This window comes from Podarcis erhardii (genome assembly GCF_964252035.2).
Source record: "Podarcis erhardii genome assembly, chromosome: Z".
Classification (NCBI taxonomy): Eukaryota; Metazoa; Chordata; class Lepidosauria; order Squamata; family Lacertidae; genus Podarcis; species Podarcis erhardii.
Window position 1 is genome coordinate 9673697 of NC_138504.1, and position 19933 is coordinate 9693629.

The 19933-nt window shown below is 41.4% G+C and overlaps 1 protein-coding gene across 11 annotated transcripts in view; it reads left to right on the forward strand.

The window, feature by feature from the left end:
• The window catches only part of PASD1 (PAS domain containing repressor 1), a 94726-nt gene that overhangs the window by 34996 nt on the left and 39797 nt on the right, over positions 1 to 19933 (forward strand). For all 11 annotated transcript variants that reach the window (XM_081847965.1, XM_081847966.1, XM_081847961.1 and 8 more), the window contains exons 2-5: positions 9803 to 9859; positions 11160 to 11314; positions 12687 to 12778; positions 18821 to 18910. In XM_081847965.1, the coding sequence (XP_081704091.1) occupies positions 9828 to 9859; positions 11160 to 11314; positions 12687 to 12778; positions 18821 to 18910 (369 nt within the window). In that variant the 5' untranslated portion in view covers positions 9803 to 9827. The remainder of the gene's footprint in view (positions 1 to 9802; positions 9860 to 11159; positions 11315 to 12686; positions 12779 to 18820; positions 18911 to 19933) is intronic.

Sequence of the window (19933 nt, forward strand, 5' to 3'; positions counted from 1 at the left end):
ATTGTCTGCACAGGCAAGCAGACGCCGATGCCCATTCCCATGGCAGTATGCGCCCAGGAGTGATGTTGCAGCAAACAAAGCACTTTACCATACTGGATAAATTGTAAATATAGAACACATATAAGGGATTAGAAGGAGATAGAACTACTCCTTCCAACAGACCGCAGTAAAGCTCCAAAGCGATGCCCTTAAAGCCTGACAGATGAAAACAAGTGTGCGTGTGTGAGTGATAGTGTGTATGTACAAACTATTATTCACCTGTTGAGTTATTTTCATGAACATATGTATCAAACCTATTATCAGTACTAATTATTATTATTATTATGTAAATTCCATGCAATGGAAGCAACCCAAATTGATTATGCTAAACACGCCTGGTCAGGCCAATGCAATTAAACCAGGAGCTGATTGCTATAAATTTACTCGTTAATTTGACCCAAAGTGTGCGCTTGCAGCGGGCAGTACAAGAAGGAAAATAGATCCCAATAAATAATGCTATGTCAATTTCCAGAAAACCAAACAAGTTGCGGTACTTGAAAGGTTGCAATTATAAGAAGGACTAGTTGAAAATAAACAACTCCTTTCTACACAGACAGCAGGATCAATCAATTATAATTGCAATTATAGCCTGCGGGGTAATAAAAATTTTAAAGCAGCACTTCTACTGAAAGGCAAGCTGTAGTACTGACCCCCAAGAAAATATAAGTATATATATATAATTGTGCATAAATTTATATAAACTATTTATTTAGTTAGTTTGATTAATTGATTCTAGGCTGACGGAAGGGAGAACCAGAGTGGGCAAGCTAAAGCCACAAGATCACCCAAATGGTGGCTTTTATTCATATATTTGTTTACACCAAATATTTATTATGTGATTTAAATTCTGCACTTAAAGCTCATTGGCACAGCCTCTGCCATGCCCACAGAACCTCAGAACTATAGCATTGCGACTCTGAGGATCAAATGACCCATATAGGAGTGAAACCTTCAACCTCGGCATCATCGACACCACTCCAACCCGCTGAGTAGGGGTGGGAAATAACCCAAACGGATCTTCAGAGTAGTGCTGAACAACCAGCACCAGTGAAAGAAAACAACAGAACAATTAAAGGAACCTGCAGGCCAAGAAATGTCAAATAAAAGCAATCAGTAAAAGTAAGCCCTTAAATTAAGTTACTTGTATTCGGTACACATGTACAGCTGTCAGCGCAGAACAGAATTATTTTTCTACGCAATTTCACCCAATGCACACTTTTTTGGGAGATAAAATTTTCCCTAAGTACAATGCATTTTTGTATGTTGTTTTTACCAGCATATGTTTTACTACAAACACTTTACCCAGGTTTGTGCATTTTTGTGCATTTGGCTGGAGAACTGTACTGCAGATTTTGCAGCTGTGTGAGTTTTGAAAGATGGCTGTGTTCAGTTTGCATATTGTTGTGGAATACTGTCCTGTATTGTGTTCTTTTGAGTTTACCTAGCAAATACTGATCCAACGCATACCCTTACCTATTGCTCTGGTTGCCTGAGATATATATTTTAAGTCCTTATACTACGTACAGTCAGGAAATGTAGTATGTTCCAATCCAGTAATGTAGTAGTTCTTACATGGTTATGTTTCTGCAAAGTCTTCCGAGTTTTCTAGAGCAAGGAAGAGAGGACTGAAGTGCAGCAGACTCTCTTGAAGATTCTTTACTCTGCTGCTGCTTGTATCTAGGTTAATGAAACAGGCTTGTGCACGCAATAAGTTAAAGAAATGTGTTACTGGGGCAGGAGAATTCCTATCTACCTCTCCGTCCCAGAAGAGAAGAGGCAAAACTGTACATCTTCATTCGTCTTTGACATGGAGACATGGCAACTCTGGCCACCCTCCAAAAGTGTCTGTGAGTGTGCATGCTTTACTTTGGCTAGCTAAATGTCATTCTGAGTTTGCAACAGTCTGCCAACAGCAGGAGGCAAATTTTAATGCTGCATGTATAGACTCCTTAATTACCGCATTCTCAGTGCTTAAACCAGCCATAAGGAATATGGAAGCCCTGCCTGCTGTTGAAATGTCATCTATAAAAATGAGGCATAATTGAATCAGTAACACTTTACTGGAAAGGTTAAAATCACACTTTTCTTTTAAAGTCATTGTGCATTCAGATGTCAGACGCAAGCTGTTTCTTTCTGCCTATAGTTGAGCTTGAATGGCAGACCCTGATTGATACTATAGATGTGTGCAGCCATAGCGGTTCAGAGAGCTGTCCTCCCTCCCCAAATGTAGTTATAACGGTATGCTTATTGTAAAGGAATTGTGGCAATCCCGTATGTGCTCTGTTGCATAAGCTTGTACTCAGCTTTATGGTTCCATCATTGGAAGCCACCCAAAGACCAGGAAACCTCAAATTGCTTTGAAAGAAAGTCATGAAAATGGGTTTTTGTTAAGGACCCATCAGAATGAGAGTTAAGCTTTGCCTAAAATTCTGTGGATTGGAAAGAGCTATCTGGGAAAAATATAGTACTTTGCTCAGGAAATAACCTTCATTCAGAGGTCTCCTCCTAGCTGTTACTAAGGTATGAGCACTTTCCTGAGTATTCATGCCCTCCCCTCTCTGCTTGTGTATGTTTTTATAGGGCTAGGATGAGTACCTTCTTCCTCTGTGGACATTGCTTTGATGGATGGTGTGAATTAGATTGAGAAGCAAACATTGCTACTACTATTTAGCGCATACATGCTGCTGACAATTTACAAAGTGCACCACAATCTTTTTATCATATATTTGCCATCACAGTAACCCTCTAATCTGGTTGATGCTACTTCTACTTTGCAGTCAGGAGGCAAAAGGTCATGGGCTAATGATATATAGGACTGAGTCAGATTTTTGTCGAATGTTGCATTTAGCCATGAAACATTGTTTTAGGGGAAGCATGAGGTTTTCTCAGGTTCATCCAGAGGGCACAAAGATCAGCTTTTGCTATGAAATTAGAACATCCCGCCCTCGTTGGCAGAGCCTTGCCAAGAGGAAGGAAGCTATGCCACTGAGCTTGGCTGTTGGCATAGTTCGACACTCCTAAGTTAGTTTATACAGCAACTTTAAAGGGAGGCAGTTCACAGAAATATTCAGAACCCTACCAACTTCTCTTGGTAAGAGGGAAATTATATTACTGCACTTTGCTTCTGTTAAAATGTCTGTTGCAGTTGCTCCCTTTGGCAAGTTTGAAAAAGTTAGGGGACAGCAAAGGGAGGGCATTAGTCTCTTTTGTGCCCATCATGACATCATCAGTGGTGCAAGTCGTGGCTGATTCAGCAGAAGTCCAGTTTTGAAATCAGAGGCATTTAAGTTATCCAGACGATGCCATCCAAATTGTTTTCCATTTAAACAGCCCCATTCCAAACTGGATGTGGGTGGGTCTTTCATTACTAATTGCAAGCGTGCTAATGGTTGCCAAAGTAGCTTCTCATTTTGCACATAGTAAACTTTTGTTACACCTGCAATCTGCAGTTTACAAACAGAGAGACTATCGCCCTATGACCTATGTGCACGGAACATGTTAATTCCCCTGGAACTAGGTAAAAATGCTAATATCTACATAGAAATGCTTCTCTGAATAATTTGGTAATTAGTATTCTTTTTTATTATTAATTCGTATACCACCCTTCGTCTGAAAATCCCAGGGCGGTTCACAACAGAAAAATACAAAATTAAAATACAAAATACATAATAAACCAAACCAAAACAATAACATCCCAAACACACTTGAAAAGCCATAGAATGTTATTCTGCCAAACTCTAAGCAGTCATTAGTAAGCCTGTGACTTTAGGACAAAATGCAGGAAATGCATATTACAGATCTTACACTGCAATATTTTGCTCCATATTGCAATTTTTTCTTTTGGGAGAATTACAGTAGCCAGTCAACGTGCTCTTATTTATTAATTGGCAGAATTTGTATACTGCTTTATATCCAGAAGTTGCAACAATGGGGTTTACAATATAGTTTTAATTAATTAGTTAATTTATGAAGCATCCTGAATAAATCAGCACAGCAAGATGGAAGCAATCCCAACAAAAGCCAGTATCAACAAGAATGGAAAAATAAGGCTGGGAGGACCAAAAGCTTTCCTAAATTAAAGCGCCTTTTCCCACTTTCTGAAAATGCAAGCAGGAAGGAGCATTGAATAGCCTCTCTGTAGGAAGGGCACTCCAGAGAATCGTAGCCACAACTATGAAGACACTTCCTTTTCAAGGGCTTAATTTTGACTGGGTTGTTGATTGTTTGACTTCTGTTGATTATGCAGAGCAATAAAAGCAGCACTATTTTTCTAGAAAAAGAGGTCCCTTGTTTTCTTATACAGTCATACCCCATGTTACGTTTGCTTCAGGTTGCCCCTTTTCAGTTTGCATCCCACGGCAACCCGGAAGTACCGGAAAGGGTTACTTCCGGGTTTCGCCGCTCGCGCATGCGCAGATGTGCAAAAAGACGCCATGCGCAGAAGTGGTGAATCGTGACCCGTGCATGCGCAGGTGCAGGTTGCGTTCTCTTCAGGTTGCGAATGGGCCTCTGGAACGGATCCCATTCGCAACCAGAGGTACCGCTGTAATGGCAATGGTGCCCACCTGAGAGGTTATCCCTGTTTTCCAGGGGCAGTCCCAGATTTACAGAAACGACTGTTTTCTAATTTGATCCTGGAATGTCCTGCTTTTCCTTCGGATGTCCCTGTTTCCACCTGAGAAATGCTGGAGGGTATGCAGTTATATGACCCCCAAACCAAGGAGATGAGTAACGATACAACCTATAGAAGACCAGAAGGCAGCCCTGTATCAGAAAGTATTTTTTAATGTTTAATGTTTTATTGTGTTTTTATATTTGTTGTAAGCCACCTAGAATGGCTGGGGCAACCTGGTCAGATGGGGAGGGGTATTAATAACAAAAGTGTTGTTGTTTGTTGTTGTACAGAACATCCCTATTTTCATTGGAGAAATATTGGAGGGTTAGGGTGCAGGGCCATCCCCATGTTTCAGGGAGCCCTGGGACACTGGGAATCTGTGGGTGCCTTTGCCCCCTCTTCTTTCTCAACCATTCCCCTCCTGCCTATTGGCCTCAGCCCTTTCAAGTAAAACCAAGTACAGTATTGACCTATATGTCAGCCCATTGTCAAAAACCTGCTCAAATCTGCTGCTTTTAATGGTAGTTCAAATTTAAAATATACAGTGGTACCTCGGTTTAAGAACAGTCCAGTTTAAGAACAGTCCAGTTTACAAGCTCTGCAAAACTGGATATAGTATCCCAGTTTGAGAACTTTACCTCGCCTCGGTCTATGAACGGAATCCGAACAGTGAAAGGGCACTGGCGGTGGGAGGCCTCATTAGGGAAAGTGAGCCTTGGTTTAGGAACGGTTTCAGTTTAAGAATGGACTTCCAGAACGGATTACGTTTGTAAACCAAGGTACCACTGTATATGTTTTTAATTGCCTATTATTTTACATTTTAAATGTTTGTTTCATATCTGTTATTCAGTTAGAGGTTCTAATTACAGTCAAGCCATAAAGAAATTATGACCAAGATAGGTAATACGAAAAGAAAACTAATCATTTGAATTTCACTGATTGCTTTTAAAAATAATAATTAGCATACAGTATAGCTCGTGGTGCTTTTTCTCTAAAAATGTTTAGGGGTACAGTGGGAACTCGGGTTGCGAACGTGATCCGGGCAGGAGGCATGTTCGCAACCCGCAGCCCCATGTCTGTGCATGCACAAAGCACGATTTAGCGCTTCTATGCATGCACAAGCATCGAAACCCGGAAGTAACCCGTTCCGGTACTTCCGGGTTCGTTGCGGTGTGCGACCTGAAAACACGTAACCTGAAGTATCTGTAACCCGAGGTACCACTGTACTCCTATTTTCCTACACATATTGAAATACTGCCCCTCAATGAGGCCAAACTTAGATTCACAAAATGTATAGGTGTATGTGTCCCCCTGCATCCCCCCCAGAAAAAAGCACTGCTCAGAGGTATAACTTAACGTGCAATTTTAGGCACAGTCACCCAAGAGTAAAGTCAATGGGAGGGCAGACATGTCATTCATTGAGATTATCCCCCCCCCCAATGGCAAGGGTAGCTTATCTTTGATCTAATCCTTTCACCTGGACTTTAAATGGGCACAGCACAGGTAGATGGGCAGGTGGATAGAATCACACAGATACAAGTTTGACCACATCTTATGAAACTTTTCTGACGTATCTTGAATCGATTCTATTTAAAGATCCAGCTTAAAACAAGACGGCGAACACTTTGCACTCAGTGTAGCCCTAAACTGTTTAATCCAGTTAAGAATATTTTGACCTTATTTGTACCATCTAGGCCGATTCTTTTTACAGCTCAACATTCTGCTGCATCATGGCAGAAAAGGCTGTGTGTGTTTTGGCAAACGTTTTTACATGCAAAGCTATTCCCCCCCAACTTGTGCTTCTAGCCAAGTAAATGTTAACTCCAGCTTTCTCGTTTATTTAGCTGTTCGGCTCTGGCACTCAGACAGTGCAAAGTAATTTGAACACTTGAAATGAGCTCTAATATATATATATATATATATGCTGATTATCATTGTTGTTAGCACTGAAGCCTTAAAAATTAAGGATGCAGTCCTAACTCCCTGGTGCTGATGGGCTCAAGGAGCATTGCTTTGCCATAAAAAGCCTCTATCAACCTGTAGCCCTCAAGTTTGGAATTGGTGCCCCACACTTGGAGAGCCATGGTTTCCCTATCCTTTCACTGGGGCCTGCTCCGAGACGTTCTCAAATTCTGTGCCCTCCAGATGTTTTAGACTACAACTTCCATAATTGGGCATCATCTGAGGTGCACAAGGTTGAGGGAGGCTGTGCTGGAGCTCACATAGGGCATACCCAGAGATCCAGTGTTTTATAAAAAAGTGTCAGTGTGGTCAAAGCGTCAAACTTACTTAAACCTCCCCTCTTTCCCAACATCAGCGTCTTTTCCAGGGAGTCTTCTCTTCTCATGAGCTGGCCAAAGTCTTGGAGCCTCAGCTTCAGGATCTGTCCTTCCAGTGAGCACTCAGGGTTGACTTCCTTAAGAATGGATAGGTTTGATCTTCTTGCAGTCCATGGGACTCTCAAGAGTCTCCTCCAGCACCATAATTCAAAAGCATCAATTCTTTGGCGACCAGCCTTCTTTATGGACTATAATGTAACCTTATAGCCTTTGGTCTATAATGTAACTTAAATAGAAAACTATCTTTAGAAATATTTTTTTTTCCTCCAAAAGCATTCTATTTTTAAAAAGCCAGTTTAAATAATTTTTTTATTTAAATAAAAAAATCCAATTTAAAATTTAAAAATCCATAATTTATTTATTTTTTTAAAAAAAAAACATTGATTTTTATCCTCCCTGAGGGGAACTGAAATGGAGGCTAGTTGCCTGAGCTTCTTGCTAGAACCCTGGAAGTTGCTTAAGAATGCGAGGTACTAATGTCAGCCCTGTCTATGCTAACCTAATATAATTCAGCGTTTGCATGCAATTTTTTTTAAAAAAATAATTATTTTCAAATAGGTTGAGATTTCTCACTGTCAGCCAAATTCTCAAATATTTGCCTATTTTTAAACCAGACATCCTTTCTAATTTTTTTTTTTACTGCTTATCCATGTTTTTAACCAACATCTTGGTTTTATCTGAATTTATTTTGAAACCTGCCACTTCTCCAAACCTTTTAATTTCTTCTCATGCTTTGGGAACACTCTCCAAGGGTTGTTCTAGAGTCAACAGCACATCGTCAGCAAATGCCCTTAATTTATAGACTCTAGGTCTCAATACCTTTAATTTTCCTGTTTTCCCTTATATTCTGAAGCAGTATTTCTAAGGTCACTGCTATTTTTCTTTTTTAAAAAAGGAATGCTGGAACTCACCATGTTCTCTTAAAATGGCAACAATGCCCACCTGAGAGGTGCCGGAACTGAGTTCTGGCAAGTTCTGGCTGAAAAAAAAGAGCCCTGCTTTTCTTCCATATTGTTCTCATGAAGTTTTAAAACTTATGTAGCTGTTAAATCATTTGAGGTGGCGGTTGCCATGCAGCAAAAAATATTTTGTTGCACCCACCTAAAAAATTTCCTGGGGCACTAGGCGTGGTCCTCTGGACACACCGCTGAAAGTGGCTTGTGAGTTCCTGGGGTTGTGATTGGTTCATTACAGTCACTGATGGAGGATGTTTCTGATGGCATGGCTGTGATTGGTTCTGGTTGGGATTTTTTCAAAAGGGAGGATCATTCCCAGCAGTGTAAACGCTGGTGAAATCAAAAGGGTGTGGAGACAGATTGTGGCTTGGTTTGCCTGCCACAGCCCATCTGTCAAAACTGGGATGTGATTTCTCATAATCAGTCTGAACCGATGGATTTAATGCAAGTCGTCAGCCGAGAAACAATTTGTTCCATAGCTGTTTTCAGTGAGTTCCATTGCGCTCAATATGTGATTTCACCCCCATTTTTTTCTGTGGTTTTGAACACGTAAACCATGTTCGAGATTTGCACACGGATTTAGCTTTCTGATATAGAAAAGCAAACTTCTCTCTGACATGGGTTGCACTCACACGCCATACTAAATCAAATCATGGACTAGTGTAAATGCACCGGCTGCTGAGTAAGAGATCTCATCTGCTTAGCTCTCCCCTGCACTTTAAATCAATGTGGTGCAGCAATAAGCAAAGCTGTGAACCCCGGATCATGGTTAACCATGATCTGTAGCCAAGGCTTGCTGTATGGCTAACTGGTATCAGCTATGCAGTGCTAACATAAAAATCGCAGAGAGGGCAATGCACTTGCAAGCTCAGGCCTATCATGATGTGTGAACCAGGTTGTTGTGTTTTCCTTTAGGAGAGGCATTTTTATGGTTCCCTATACACCTGACGTGTGGGTGGTGCTGTGGGTTAAACCACAGAGCCTAGGACTTGCCGATCAGAAGGTCGGCAGTTCAAATCCCTGCGATGGGGTGAGCTCCCGTTGCTTGGTTCCTGCTCCTGCCAACCTAGCAGTTCGAAAGCACGTCAAAGTGCAAGTAAATAAATAGGTACTGCTCCAGCCAGAAGGTAAATGGTGTTTCCATGCGCTGCTCTGGTTCGCCAGAAGTGGCTTAGTCATGCTGGCCACATGACCCGGAAGCTGTATGCCGGCTCCCTCGGCCAATAAAGCGAGATGAGCGCCGCAACCCCAGAGTCGGCCACAACTGGACCTAATGGTCAGGGGTCCCTTTACCTTTTATACACCTGAGGATGGGCCGTGGGTGGGGCTGTGGTCTAAACCACTGAGCCTAGGGCTTGCCTACCTTAACTGTCAGGGGTCCTTGACATTTACCTTTTTATACACCTGAGGGCCATCTTATGATCTCTGTAATCCTCATCAGCTGTCCAAAGTTTTCAACACTGAAGTAAAACTTCTTTGTTTTCAAGGGCTTCATTGAAAGGTGACCCAACCATTCTTAGGTAGTTACTCTGATGTTTTATTATATGTTTGTTATTTTATGATTTATGGTGTCATATTGTTTACTGCTTTGGTATTTTAAAATGTAAGTTATATGCAGATGTTTATATGTAGATAAAATATTGAAAATGGTGTAGTTGGGTGTTTTGTTTTGTTTTTATCTATCCTGAGCTTGGGTCAGACAGGTTATTTATCTAAATGAATCAGCCAACAAATACAGCAGCATCAACAATTATTGGTTGATGAAGCTGCCACCTTCATAGCATTGGGCAATTGCCACCTTCATAGCATTGGGCAATGTTTCTCATGCCTCTCGTATTCTCCTTGTGTTCCAGAACTCTGTGTTGTGTAAACGAGCTGATGGACGAAGATGAGAAAGACAGGGCAAAGAGGTATGGATATAGGCGCATGTCATTCTCCAAGCTCACCTGTCCTTATCTGAAAATGCAACAACAGTTAACTATACCACTTCTGATAACAATGACTCAAAACCCAAAGTCCCAAAATGGAGGGTCGTTTCTCACTCTTGTTTCTTATTCTGTAGTGGTACAGATTTGTGTACCGTGCAAGATGGCATCCGTTTTCATCATGACTAACAAGGGTGAAATTATCAAAATTATCAAAGTTTATTAAAGGATAAAACTATCAAAGTTCATTAGCCCCAAAAGTTGCTACATGCATCTTTTTGATGTTTTAGAAACTGTGGGTGAATAACTGAAATGTGGATCCATGTCATAATTATTCCACCCACACTTTCCCCTAGAATTTGGTTCTGCTGGAGTCAGGACACTGGGCTGGAAATAACTGGAAATAACTCTTTCCTAAGGATGTAAGATCTTCACAATCCTGTTGGGTTCATGCAAGCACAATTGGCCAACATTGTGTTTCCAATAGGGGCAAAGCCAAATGACTGTAGTAGGCTTCCCCCTAACATTTAGTATCCAGCTGTGCAGTGCCTAAGGTCAAGTGTAGTATCTGTTCTTATCAGTTTAAAAAAGCATATTTCATTATTTCATATTAGGTTTCCTGGAGATTGCACCTGTAGACTTCCTCCCAAATTCAGGGAGTTGCCTCCCAAAGTGGTTTACAAACCATACACCAACACATACACAGTGAAGTATAATATTAAAACCATTTCAAACATCAAAACAGTGTTAAAAGCCAACATAAACCATACAATAATACTTACCAGCATAGATCTAATATTCCAGAGCCAGAGAACAGTATCGTATATATGTAACCCAATCACAAGTTGCTTCCAGATGACCTGTTTCTTGAGCACTTACCCTGATTTGTTTTCGCAAAGTTTGCAGAGAGGTTAGATGACACCGACTACTTATTCTTACTTATTTTAAGGGAGGTCATATAATGTTACATCAAGCAATTGTTACTTCATTTTCCCATCTGTTTCCTTATTGCAAGAAACTCACTTTTGTGGGGGGTGGGAGTGGGTTTGTGCAGAAGAATGCTGAATCAACTTTAATTGAAGCACCTGAATATGCCAGTATCTAATTGAATCCCACCTAAAAATAACCATAGTCTGGAATCTAGCTGTGAAAGGCTATGGTAAGAAAACAGGTTTTTATGGCTGTCTTTAAAATGTTGAAATGATCACGACCTAAACCTCGATTTCACAGTTCTTTCATTATCCCTTCATTATTTTCAATGCACTTTTGTGTTTTGATTGACTAGGGCATCACGCAACAAGTCAGAAAAGAAAAGAAGAGACCAATTCAACGTCCTTATTAAGGAACTATGTACCATGCTGCAAGGCCATGGGCATCCACTCAAGATGGACAAATCCACAATACTGCAGAGGACCATCGACTTCTTGCAGAAACAGAAAGGTACCTTAACTGCCTGCAGACTCCTTTTCTCTGCCTCCCTTCTTAGTAGTGCCATTGCTATTTTTACTGTTACTGAAGTATATTGCACTACAGACATCTTAAAATGCATATCACGAGCTTTAAAAGGTGTGCAATGCCTTGCAATAACCCACCCCACCCAGCTAGCCTCTTTTTAAAGAGCACAAACAAACAGGATATATAATCTCTAGTTTGGGGAAAGAGGGAAGAGGGCATGTATTCCCAAGGCAAATATATTTTATAATAAGCTTTTGAAATGACAAGGATGTGGCTCTTAACATGGTAAGGCGTAAAAAAGGGGAGAGCCTTGAGCTTTTAAAATAAATACTTTAAAAAGAGCTGCATGAGTACTTATGCAAATTAACACTCAACCTTTGCATTTTTTCCCCTTACAAACTTTGTAAAACCCTTGTATGAACACATGGAGCTGCCTTATGATGATTCCTAGCCCTTTGTGCCTATTCTGTTTGGCAAAGATGGAACTGTAGTACTCCAAAACATGTTGCCCTCCATATTTTTGGACTTCCACTCCCATCATTCCTGACAATTGGCTATGCTGTCTGCGGCTGACAGGAGCTGTAGTCCAAAGCATTTGGCAGGCTTCAGATTGGGGAAGCCTCAGACAGAGCTTACAGAGCCTCAGTCAAAGGTCTTACAGAACATCTGTTACGTGGTCTTTCTTAACTGGAAATGTCCAGGACTTCTGCATGCAACTCCTTAGAAACTGTTCCAAAACTATAAGGGCATTGAAGAGAGGGAGATTATTTCATTGTCAAAAATGTCATGCAACCAGTGCTTTTCTTCTAAAAAAATGTTTAGGGGTACTCTCATTTTCCTACTCATCTTGAAATACTGCCCCTCAATGAGGCCAAACTTAGATTCACAAAATGTTTAGGGGTATGCGTACCCCTGTGTACTCCCCAGAAAAAAAAGCACTGCATGCAACTAAAGAGGTTTCTGGATTGGGAATCATGGACACCAGTAAGACATGAACATGATTGAGAATTGAATATATTTATGGGATGTGTGTTCAAATGCATGTTTGCCTCAGCAGTCTTATGCATTTGGTCCCATGCCAACTAAAACTGGACTTGGGCCGTGGCATTATCTGCATTCTCCTGTTTCCTAGTCAGATCAATAATTATTTCTAGTCATTAGAGATGATTGTCAGGTTTTTCATCACTGTTTTGTCTATAGTTAGATTATCTTCTAGTACAGGGCTGAAGGGGTGATATATAATATGTCTAATTTTTTGATATTGCTCCCTTTAAATGGGCTTCGTATTTCACAGTGTTTGATACTCCTGTGCTGCTCAAAATCATAACTTGCCTGCCCTCCTTGTTTTTTCTTTTAGAAATCACAGCACAGACTGAGGCCTGTGAGATTAGGCAAGACTGGAAACCTTCATTTCTTAGCAACGAGGAGTTCACTCAGTTGATGTTAGAGGTAGGATAGAATTCAAATTGTACAGAATATGGGGGTGGGGGCGCTGATGTTCAGTTCTCTTTGTCACCAGGTCATTAACCTGCTGTCCTTCTGAAAGGTGCTAGAAAAACCACACCCAGCGTAATACAGAATGCCATCTGCCAACAGCTTTATACGTGTGACAGTCTGTCTGTGAATTTCACTTTTCACAAACAACTTGGCTGGCGATATGAAGAATTAAGATTTGAAGCATCTTTCTGGTTTCCAAAGCCTGACATCCAGTTGTTTTGGCAGTGAATAAAATGCCTAACAGCCCTTCTGCGGTTTGTTTAATCATATATTCCCAACTATTTCCCATGTTTACTGTGGGAATTGGGAAGTTCATAAACCTTACACTTGAAGCACCCTAACTACAGATATATTTGGACATTCGCCAAATGATTTTTTTACGTGTTCTGTGAATCATCCTATTTGGGTTTCCATTCTCAATCAGGCTTAGTGGGAAATAAGCATTCTGCACATTTTTATATATAAAAGAGTCCATCTTTCTGCCTACTAACTTACCAACCCGTCTTGCTTTTAATTGTTTGCTAAAGCAAGGTTTCCCGTTGTTTTCAGATAGTTCTCTGCTTTTGTTTCCCCTGCCAATGTTTAAGGGTGTGCACTGCCCTAGAATTGCAGTGTCTTGATTATTTCCTTCTCATAGAGATGTGATGACTCACCTTCTTTGGAAAAGAAGGTATGTTTATCTCCATCTGCAAATGCCTCTTGATGAGCGAGTCAGTCCATTGCAGTTCAATCAAAACAGGCTCCTGCCTGAGACGAGACAGGCTCTTCGCAAGCTTCATTTGCAGATAGAGGACTATTTAATGAACCTTCTCTGTCCTGAGGGTTCTTTATTTTTAACATTATTTTAATGATTTCCCCATGAATGTGAGGGAGCAGAATAAATTGGGGAGTGGGAAGGAAGGGTACTGGATCCCCCCCCCCCGCCCAAGCTGCTCGTCTTGGCTCCCTGCTGACCTGACAACAACAACACTTGATCTCAAGAACATGTTGCCATGTGTGCAGCACTCATCAAAACTCCAAGCCTTTTACCGCACTGACATAAATAAGAAACATTGACTAGGGAGAGAAATAATGAAATGGAACGAATTAAGTCAGAATAAAGGTAACAGAAAACTTTTGCTGCTGTGGACTCCCAGGTCTCTGTGTTGCTGTTTCAAATAATATGGCTGGGACTTTTCCATGTGGCTTGTGAAAACCTGGTGTTTTTTAATTTTTAAAATACAGTGATGTTCTGGGGAAAACAGATACATGGATGAAGGTAAAAAGGAGCAAAGGTTATTGAGTTCACTAAAGTTCTCACCAAATAGCCTCTGAAGTAGTTCAGGAATAAACTGCTGAAAGGTAGTTATTATCCCACCTGAACTCTTTATTCGCCTTCATGGCTTTGATTCTAAAATGACAAGTGGCACTGAAGAATCCTTCTTAATGGCAAGACTTACCTGAGAGTAACCCCTGAGCTCAATGGGACTTGCTTCTAAATATGCCAAAGCCTTCTGAGTTTGGAGTTTGTACGGCCCTCCCTAATGATTCTTCAAAAATGGCATTGCATAACCAGTCTTCCTCAACCTGGTGCTCTCTAGATGTTGCTGAACTACAACTCCCATCACCCTTGCCCATTGACCATGCCAGATGGGACTATAAAGGGAGTTACAGTCCAAAACGTCTGGAGGGCAGCTATTGGGGAATGTTAGCATAGACTGTAATGTTAGGTACACAGTGTATGTTTCTCAAAAAATCTAATTATACTCATTTCCCTAAGGTGTGGGGGACACATGATGTCATGCAGTGTATAGGTGTGCATTATGTTGGGTAATTATTGTGGGACGCTGAGTTAGGGAAACTTAACAATAATTTATTACTTTGTATTGCAGAAGTTCACTCAATGTTATAATTATCCTAACGTTACCTGGGATTAAAAAAAAAATTACTTAAAAGCTTAGAATTTGGTGTCATTTGAGGAAATTGTTTATTTTAATTTTTAACCATTTTTTTTTTTAATTAGATATGCAGTCAACTAAGCCCCATAGATTTCATTGGGAATTATGTCTGAATAGATCTGTTTAGGATTGTACTCTTAAGTGTGCTTGAAATAATATGTACTCTAACTGTGCAGTTGTTTACACATCCCTATGCACACAATGAGGGACGTGGGTGGCGCTGTGGTCTAAAACACTCTTGGGCTTGCCGATCAGAAGGTCGGCAGTTCGAATCCCCGCGACGTGGTGAGCTCCCATTGCTCGGTCCCAGCTCCTGCCAACCTAGCAGTTCGAAAGCACGCCAAAAGTACAAGTAGATTAATAGGTACCACTCTGGCCGGAAGGTAAATGACGTTTCTGTGCGCTGCTCTGGTGTTGGTGTTCCTTTGCGCCAGAAGTGGCTTAGTCATGCTGGCCACATTCAGTGGTGGAGCTTCATGCTTCAGCACCGGGGGCAGAGAGCAGGTGGGGGCGGGGCTGGCAAGCATCCCGGGGGTGGAACGCACCGCCCAAAGGGCCGTGGTGTGCGTCCTGGGGGCGTGGTGCCCAACACGGGTGGGGGGACAGCCACGATGGAACTCCACCGGGATTGCGCTGCCGGGAGCGGCGTGCTTCCCCGTCCCCCTCTTCCTCTGCCAGTGGCCACATGACCCGGAAAAACTGTCTGCGGAGCGGACAAGCACTGGCTCCCTTGGCCTGTAAAGCAAGATGAGCACTGCAACCCCAGAGTCGTTCACAACTGTACTTAACATGCACATAATAGCCTTTACTCCCAAGAATGTGTAAATAAGATTGCGAGGACTTCCGGGATAGCGCGAACGGGTAATGGCGGATTCCCTCCGAGCTCTGGAGGGAATCGGCTCCGCTAAGGACGGGTCTTGCCGTGCCGGCGACACGGGGACCCTCAGAAACCGCAGGCGCTGAAGCCTGCGGACATGGAGACTCGGTGGGCACCTTAAGCGCCCTCCCCGACCCGCGAAGAGCCTTTTTAAAGGCTACGGAGGGGACCGGAGAGTGGCGTGGAGCTGAGAGTCGATCGCTGCCTTGGCGGAGCGAAGCCGCGAGCCATGACCGGAGAGCGCTATCTTTCTTCCTGAAATTTGGACTGAAAAAACAACTCGTGAGTAGAAGGAAATTTTGGCACTAAAAGTTTTATCATTGAATTTGAGTACGAGCGGGGGATGTGTTAAAAAGGAAGTCCACACTCCCCCCCCACCAAAAGACTTAAAGTAAGGAGAGGAGCACTAAGTCGGAAAGACTCTGGTGTTGAAAGGAAAAAGAACACTTTCATAAATTGGTTGAAAAAGTTACTTGTGCTGGAGTGAAGAGAGGGGAATCCCAGAGGTTTTGCTTTTTGGCGGACCCCCCCCCCGAACCCGGGCAGTGCCCTGCTTGGGAACCCGAGAGAAAAAACAAGGTGTTTGACAGCTGTCAAAAGAGCTGTCAAACGGACGTCAGCTTGGAAATTGAGTTAAAACTGTGTTATAACTATATTGTTGGGACTAAAAGTGTTACATTAAATTGACTGGAAACAAACTAATTCTGAATAACAAAGTAACGAACTGTTGGAAAAGAACTATGATGGAAATCCCCCTGGAGGGAACTAAAGACATTGCAATGGCTGCGGAAGGAAAACTACTGGCAGAGATAAAAAAAATGTTTTCCCTGGTGGGAGCTCTGCAAGAGCAGAGCTTAGCCATGAGAGAACAACTGATGACCTTCAATCTTAAACTAAACAACTCTGTTGGTGGAGCTAACCGGATGGAAAAAGAATCTGCAGCTGCAGAAAAAGAGACAACTTCAGAACTGGGGGAAAAAGAAGAAAAAGAAGAAGGAGTTCAGGAGGAAGAGAGCAATCAAATATCTGTAACTTTTGGGAGGAAAAGAAGTGAAAAAGACAACCAATGGATCACAAATCTGCAAAGAGAGAGAAAGATGGAAGTCCCTGGAACAACTGAAACATTAAGCTACGAAAGAACGAATAAGTATGATGGAGACTTCTTCTTTAAGCTGCAACATGGGAGATTTGTTGATCCTGGACAAAGACTGTTTTTGTTTGAAAAATATGAGGAACTGGTGACAGAATTCCTTCGAGAAGAGAAGATCAATAAAAAGGACTATAAACAAAACTGCTGGAGAGTGATTAACGGGGGCCTAAGGGCCTCTGATGTGAGAAATCCGGGTTAAATCTGTTTTTTTCTTTTTCTTTTGGATATTAATGTGGGAAGGGGCAAACACCGGGACAGAGGGGGAGGGGAGTGTAGAGTGGTAAAAGTCTGGGGTTTAGAATAGAAATATTATTGTTTTTTGATTTAATATAAAGAGCAAGGAATTTATGGGAGGAAATTAGGCCGACCTTAGAGAAACAACTTAATATGTATAATGGGATTTAAAGTAAAAATGGATAAAGGATAAATTATAAGAAAAGATATGAATAATATTTAAGAGATTTGAACAAATAACTTGCTGAGATATTTAATGAAATGGGAAGGTGGCTGGGGGGGGTGGGGGGAAGTCACTGAAAGAGGGTAATGATTGTAAGGGTATGAAACTACAGATATTCTGTTTTGTGTTTTGTGTTTATGATATATGTTTGTGTTTGTTTAAAAAAATTTTGAAAATCCAATAAAAATATTTTTTTTTTTAAAAAAAATAAGATTGCAGCTATTATCTCAAGGACTTACCTCTGAGTAAATGTACATAGGATCAAGCTGCATAGCTGCAGTATTATACGTACTTGCTAGTCTTCCATTGAAGACTTACTTTTAAATAAATGTGCTCACAAAACTTTTCGAAATCAGTGCACAGATGGTTTTGCATGACATTTAAAATACCTCATGTTAAAGGAACAGAACCATTTAATTGCTAGCAAAGGTACATATTGTCACATATGGTGGAGTTGCCCCACAGTTTTACCTTTCTGGAACAATGCCTTTCATGTAATGGGGGGTGACGATCACAGATCAAAGTGTTTTAATTGCATCTTTAGCTTTATTATATATACTAATAACAGCACGATAAACCCAGATTAAAGATTATATTAGTTATATATTTCTGACTGCTAATGACATTTATCTAAGGGACGTGGGTGGCACTGTGGGTTAAACCACAAAGCCTAGGGCTTGCCGATCAGAAGATCAGCGGTTCGAATCCCTGCGACGGGGTGAGCTCCCTTTGCTCGGTCCCTGCTCCTGCCAACGTAGCAATTCGAAAACACGTCAAAGTGCAAGTAGATCAATAGGTACCACTCTGGTGGGAAGGTAAACGGCATTTCCGTGCGCTGTTCTGGTTTGCCAGAAGCGGCTTAGTCATGCTGGCCACATGCCTTGGAAGCTGTACACCGGCTCCCTCGGCCAATAAAGCGAGATGAGCACTGCAACCCCAGAGTCGGTCACGACTGGACCTAATGGTCAGGGGTCCCTTTACCTTTAATGACATTTATCTATAAGCATATATAAATGGTATTCTAAATTACAGTTTATTGAACTAGCAGAAAAGGTGACACAAAAATTACAGTTAGATAAAGGGCAAATAAGACATCCTTTCTGAAGTATGGTATAACTATTATTTTTAATGGAAATAAGGCAGAAACCAGAAGAACACTGACTGTAGAAGTGACTGAAATCCCAACAATCTCACAATAAATCAAAAATAGCTTTTTTTGGGGGGGGGGGAATTGATGAATAAAGCAACATATATATAAATAGAAAATGTTTGTAAATGTTCGTGGCAGCAACAGACAACTTGGGGAAAGAATTGCAGAATAAAAATAACAATTACATTTGTTTCTAATTTATATATTTTGCTTATTATATTATTATATTAAAAATCCATAACCAAATAAATCATATTCAGAGTAGACCCATTTAAATAAATGGATTTAAATTGCTTATGTTCATTGATTCCAATTAGTCTACTTTGAATAAAACTAACGTTAAATGTCACCCAATAATATTATTTCTCTCTCACACAGGATGGAAGCAGGGTTTTTATCTAAATTATTTCTTTTTCCATATAGGCATTGGATGGTTTTCTCATTGCACTTACCACTGATGGGATTATTATTTATGTATCTGATAGTGTCTCTTCTCTTCTTGGGCATTTACCGGTAAGTTCTCACAACATAATGTCTGAAAATCTTACTATTTTCCTTAGGAATGTCAGTATGGATGAAATGCGACAACCATGCATGCAAAGTAATTTTTCAGAGACTTGGATTAAGTTTAATACAACTGTTGTTGTCCCTAAGTACCGTATTTTTCGCTCTATAACACGCACCTGACCATAACACGCACATCGTTTTTAGAGGAGGAAAAGAAGGGAAAAAACATTCTGAATGAAACAGTGGATGTATCATTTTGGGGCTTCATGCTGTGGCCACAGACATGTGATCTGATGGTGAATTTGGGGTGACCCAATGCAAAAATCCTGAGAATTCCTGTGGATCCATGCTTTGTAACCACGTTTTTGCACCATTGCAGCCCCAGGCAACAGTGGGTGCGTGATTTTTTTGGTGCAGGCTGTAGCCATGGACATGCTATGTGATCTGATGGTGAATTTGGGGTGACCCAATGCAAAGATCCTGAGAATCCCTGTGGATCCATGCTTTGTAACCACGTTTTTGCACCATTGCAGCCCCAGGCAACAGTGGGTGCGTGATTTTTTTGGTGCAGGCTGTAGCCATGGACATGCTATGTGATCTGATGGTGAATTTGGGGTGACCCAATGCAAAGATCCTGAGAATTCCTGTGGATCCATGCTTTGTAACCACGTTTTTGCACCATTGCAGCCCCAGGCAACAGTGGGTGCGTGATTTTTTTGGTGCAGGCTGTAGCCATGGACATGCTATGTGATCTGATGGTGAATTTGGGGTGACCCAGTGCAAAGATCCTGTGGATCCATGCTTTGTAACCACGTTTTTGCACCATTGCAGCCCCAGGCAACAGTGGGTGCGTGATTTTTTTGGTACAGACTGTAGCCATGGACATGTAATGTGATCTGATGGTGAATTTGGGGTGACCCAATGCAAAAATCCTGAGGATCCATGTGGATCCGTGCTTTGTCACCACGTTTTAAATGGGGAGGGAAGGAAAAACACAGAAGGGACAAGAAGCACAAGAGGGGTGTGCGG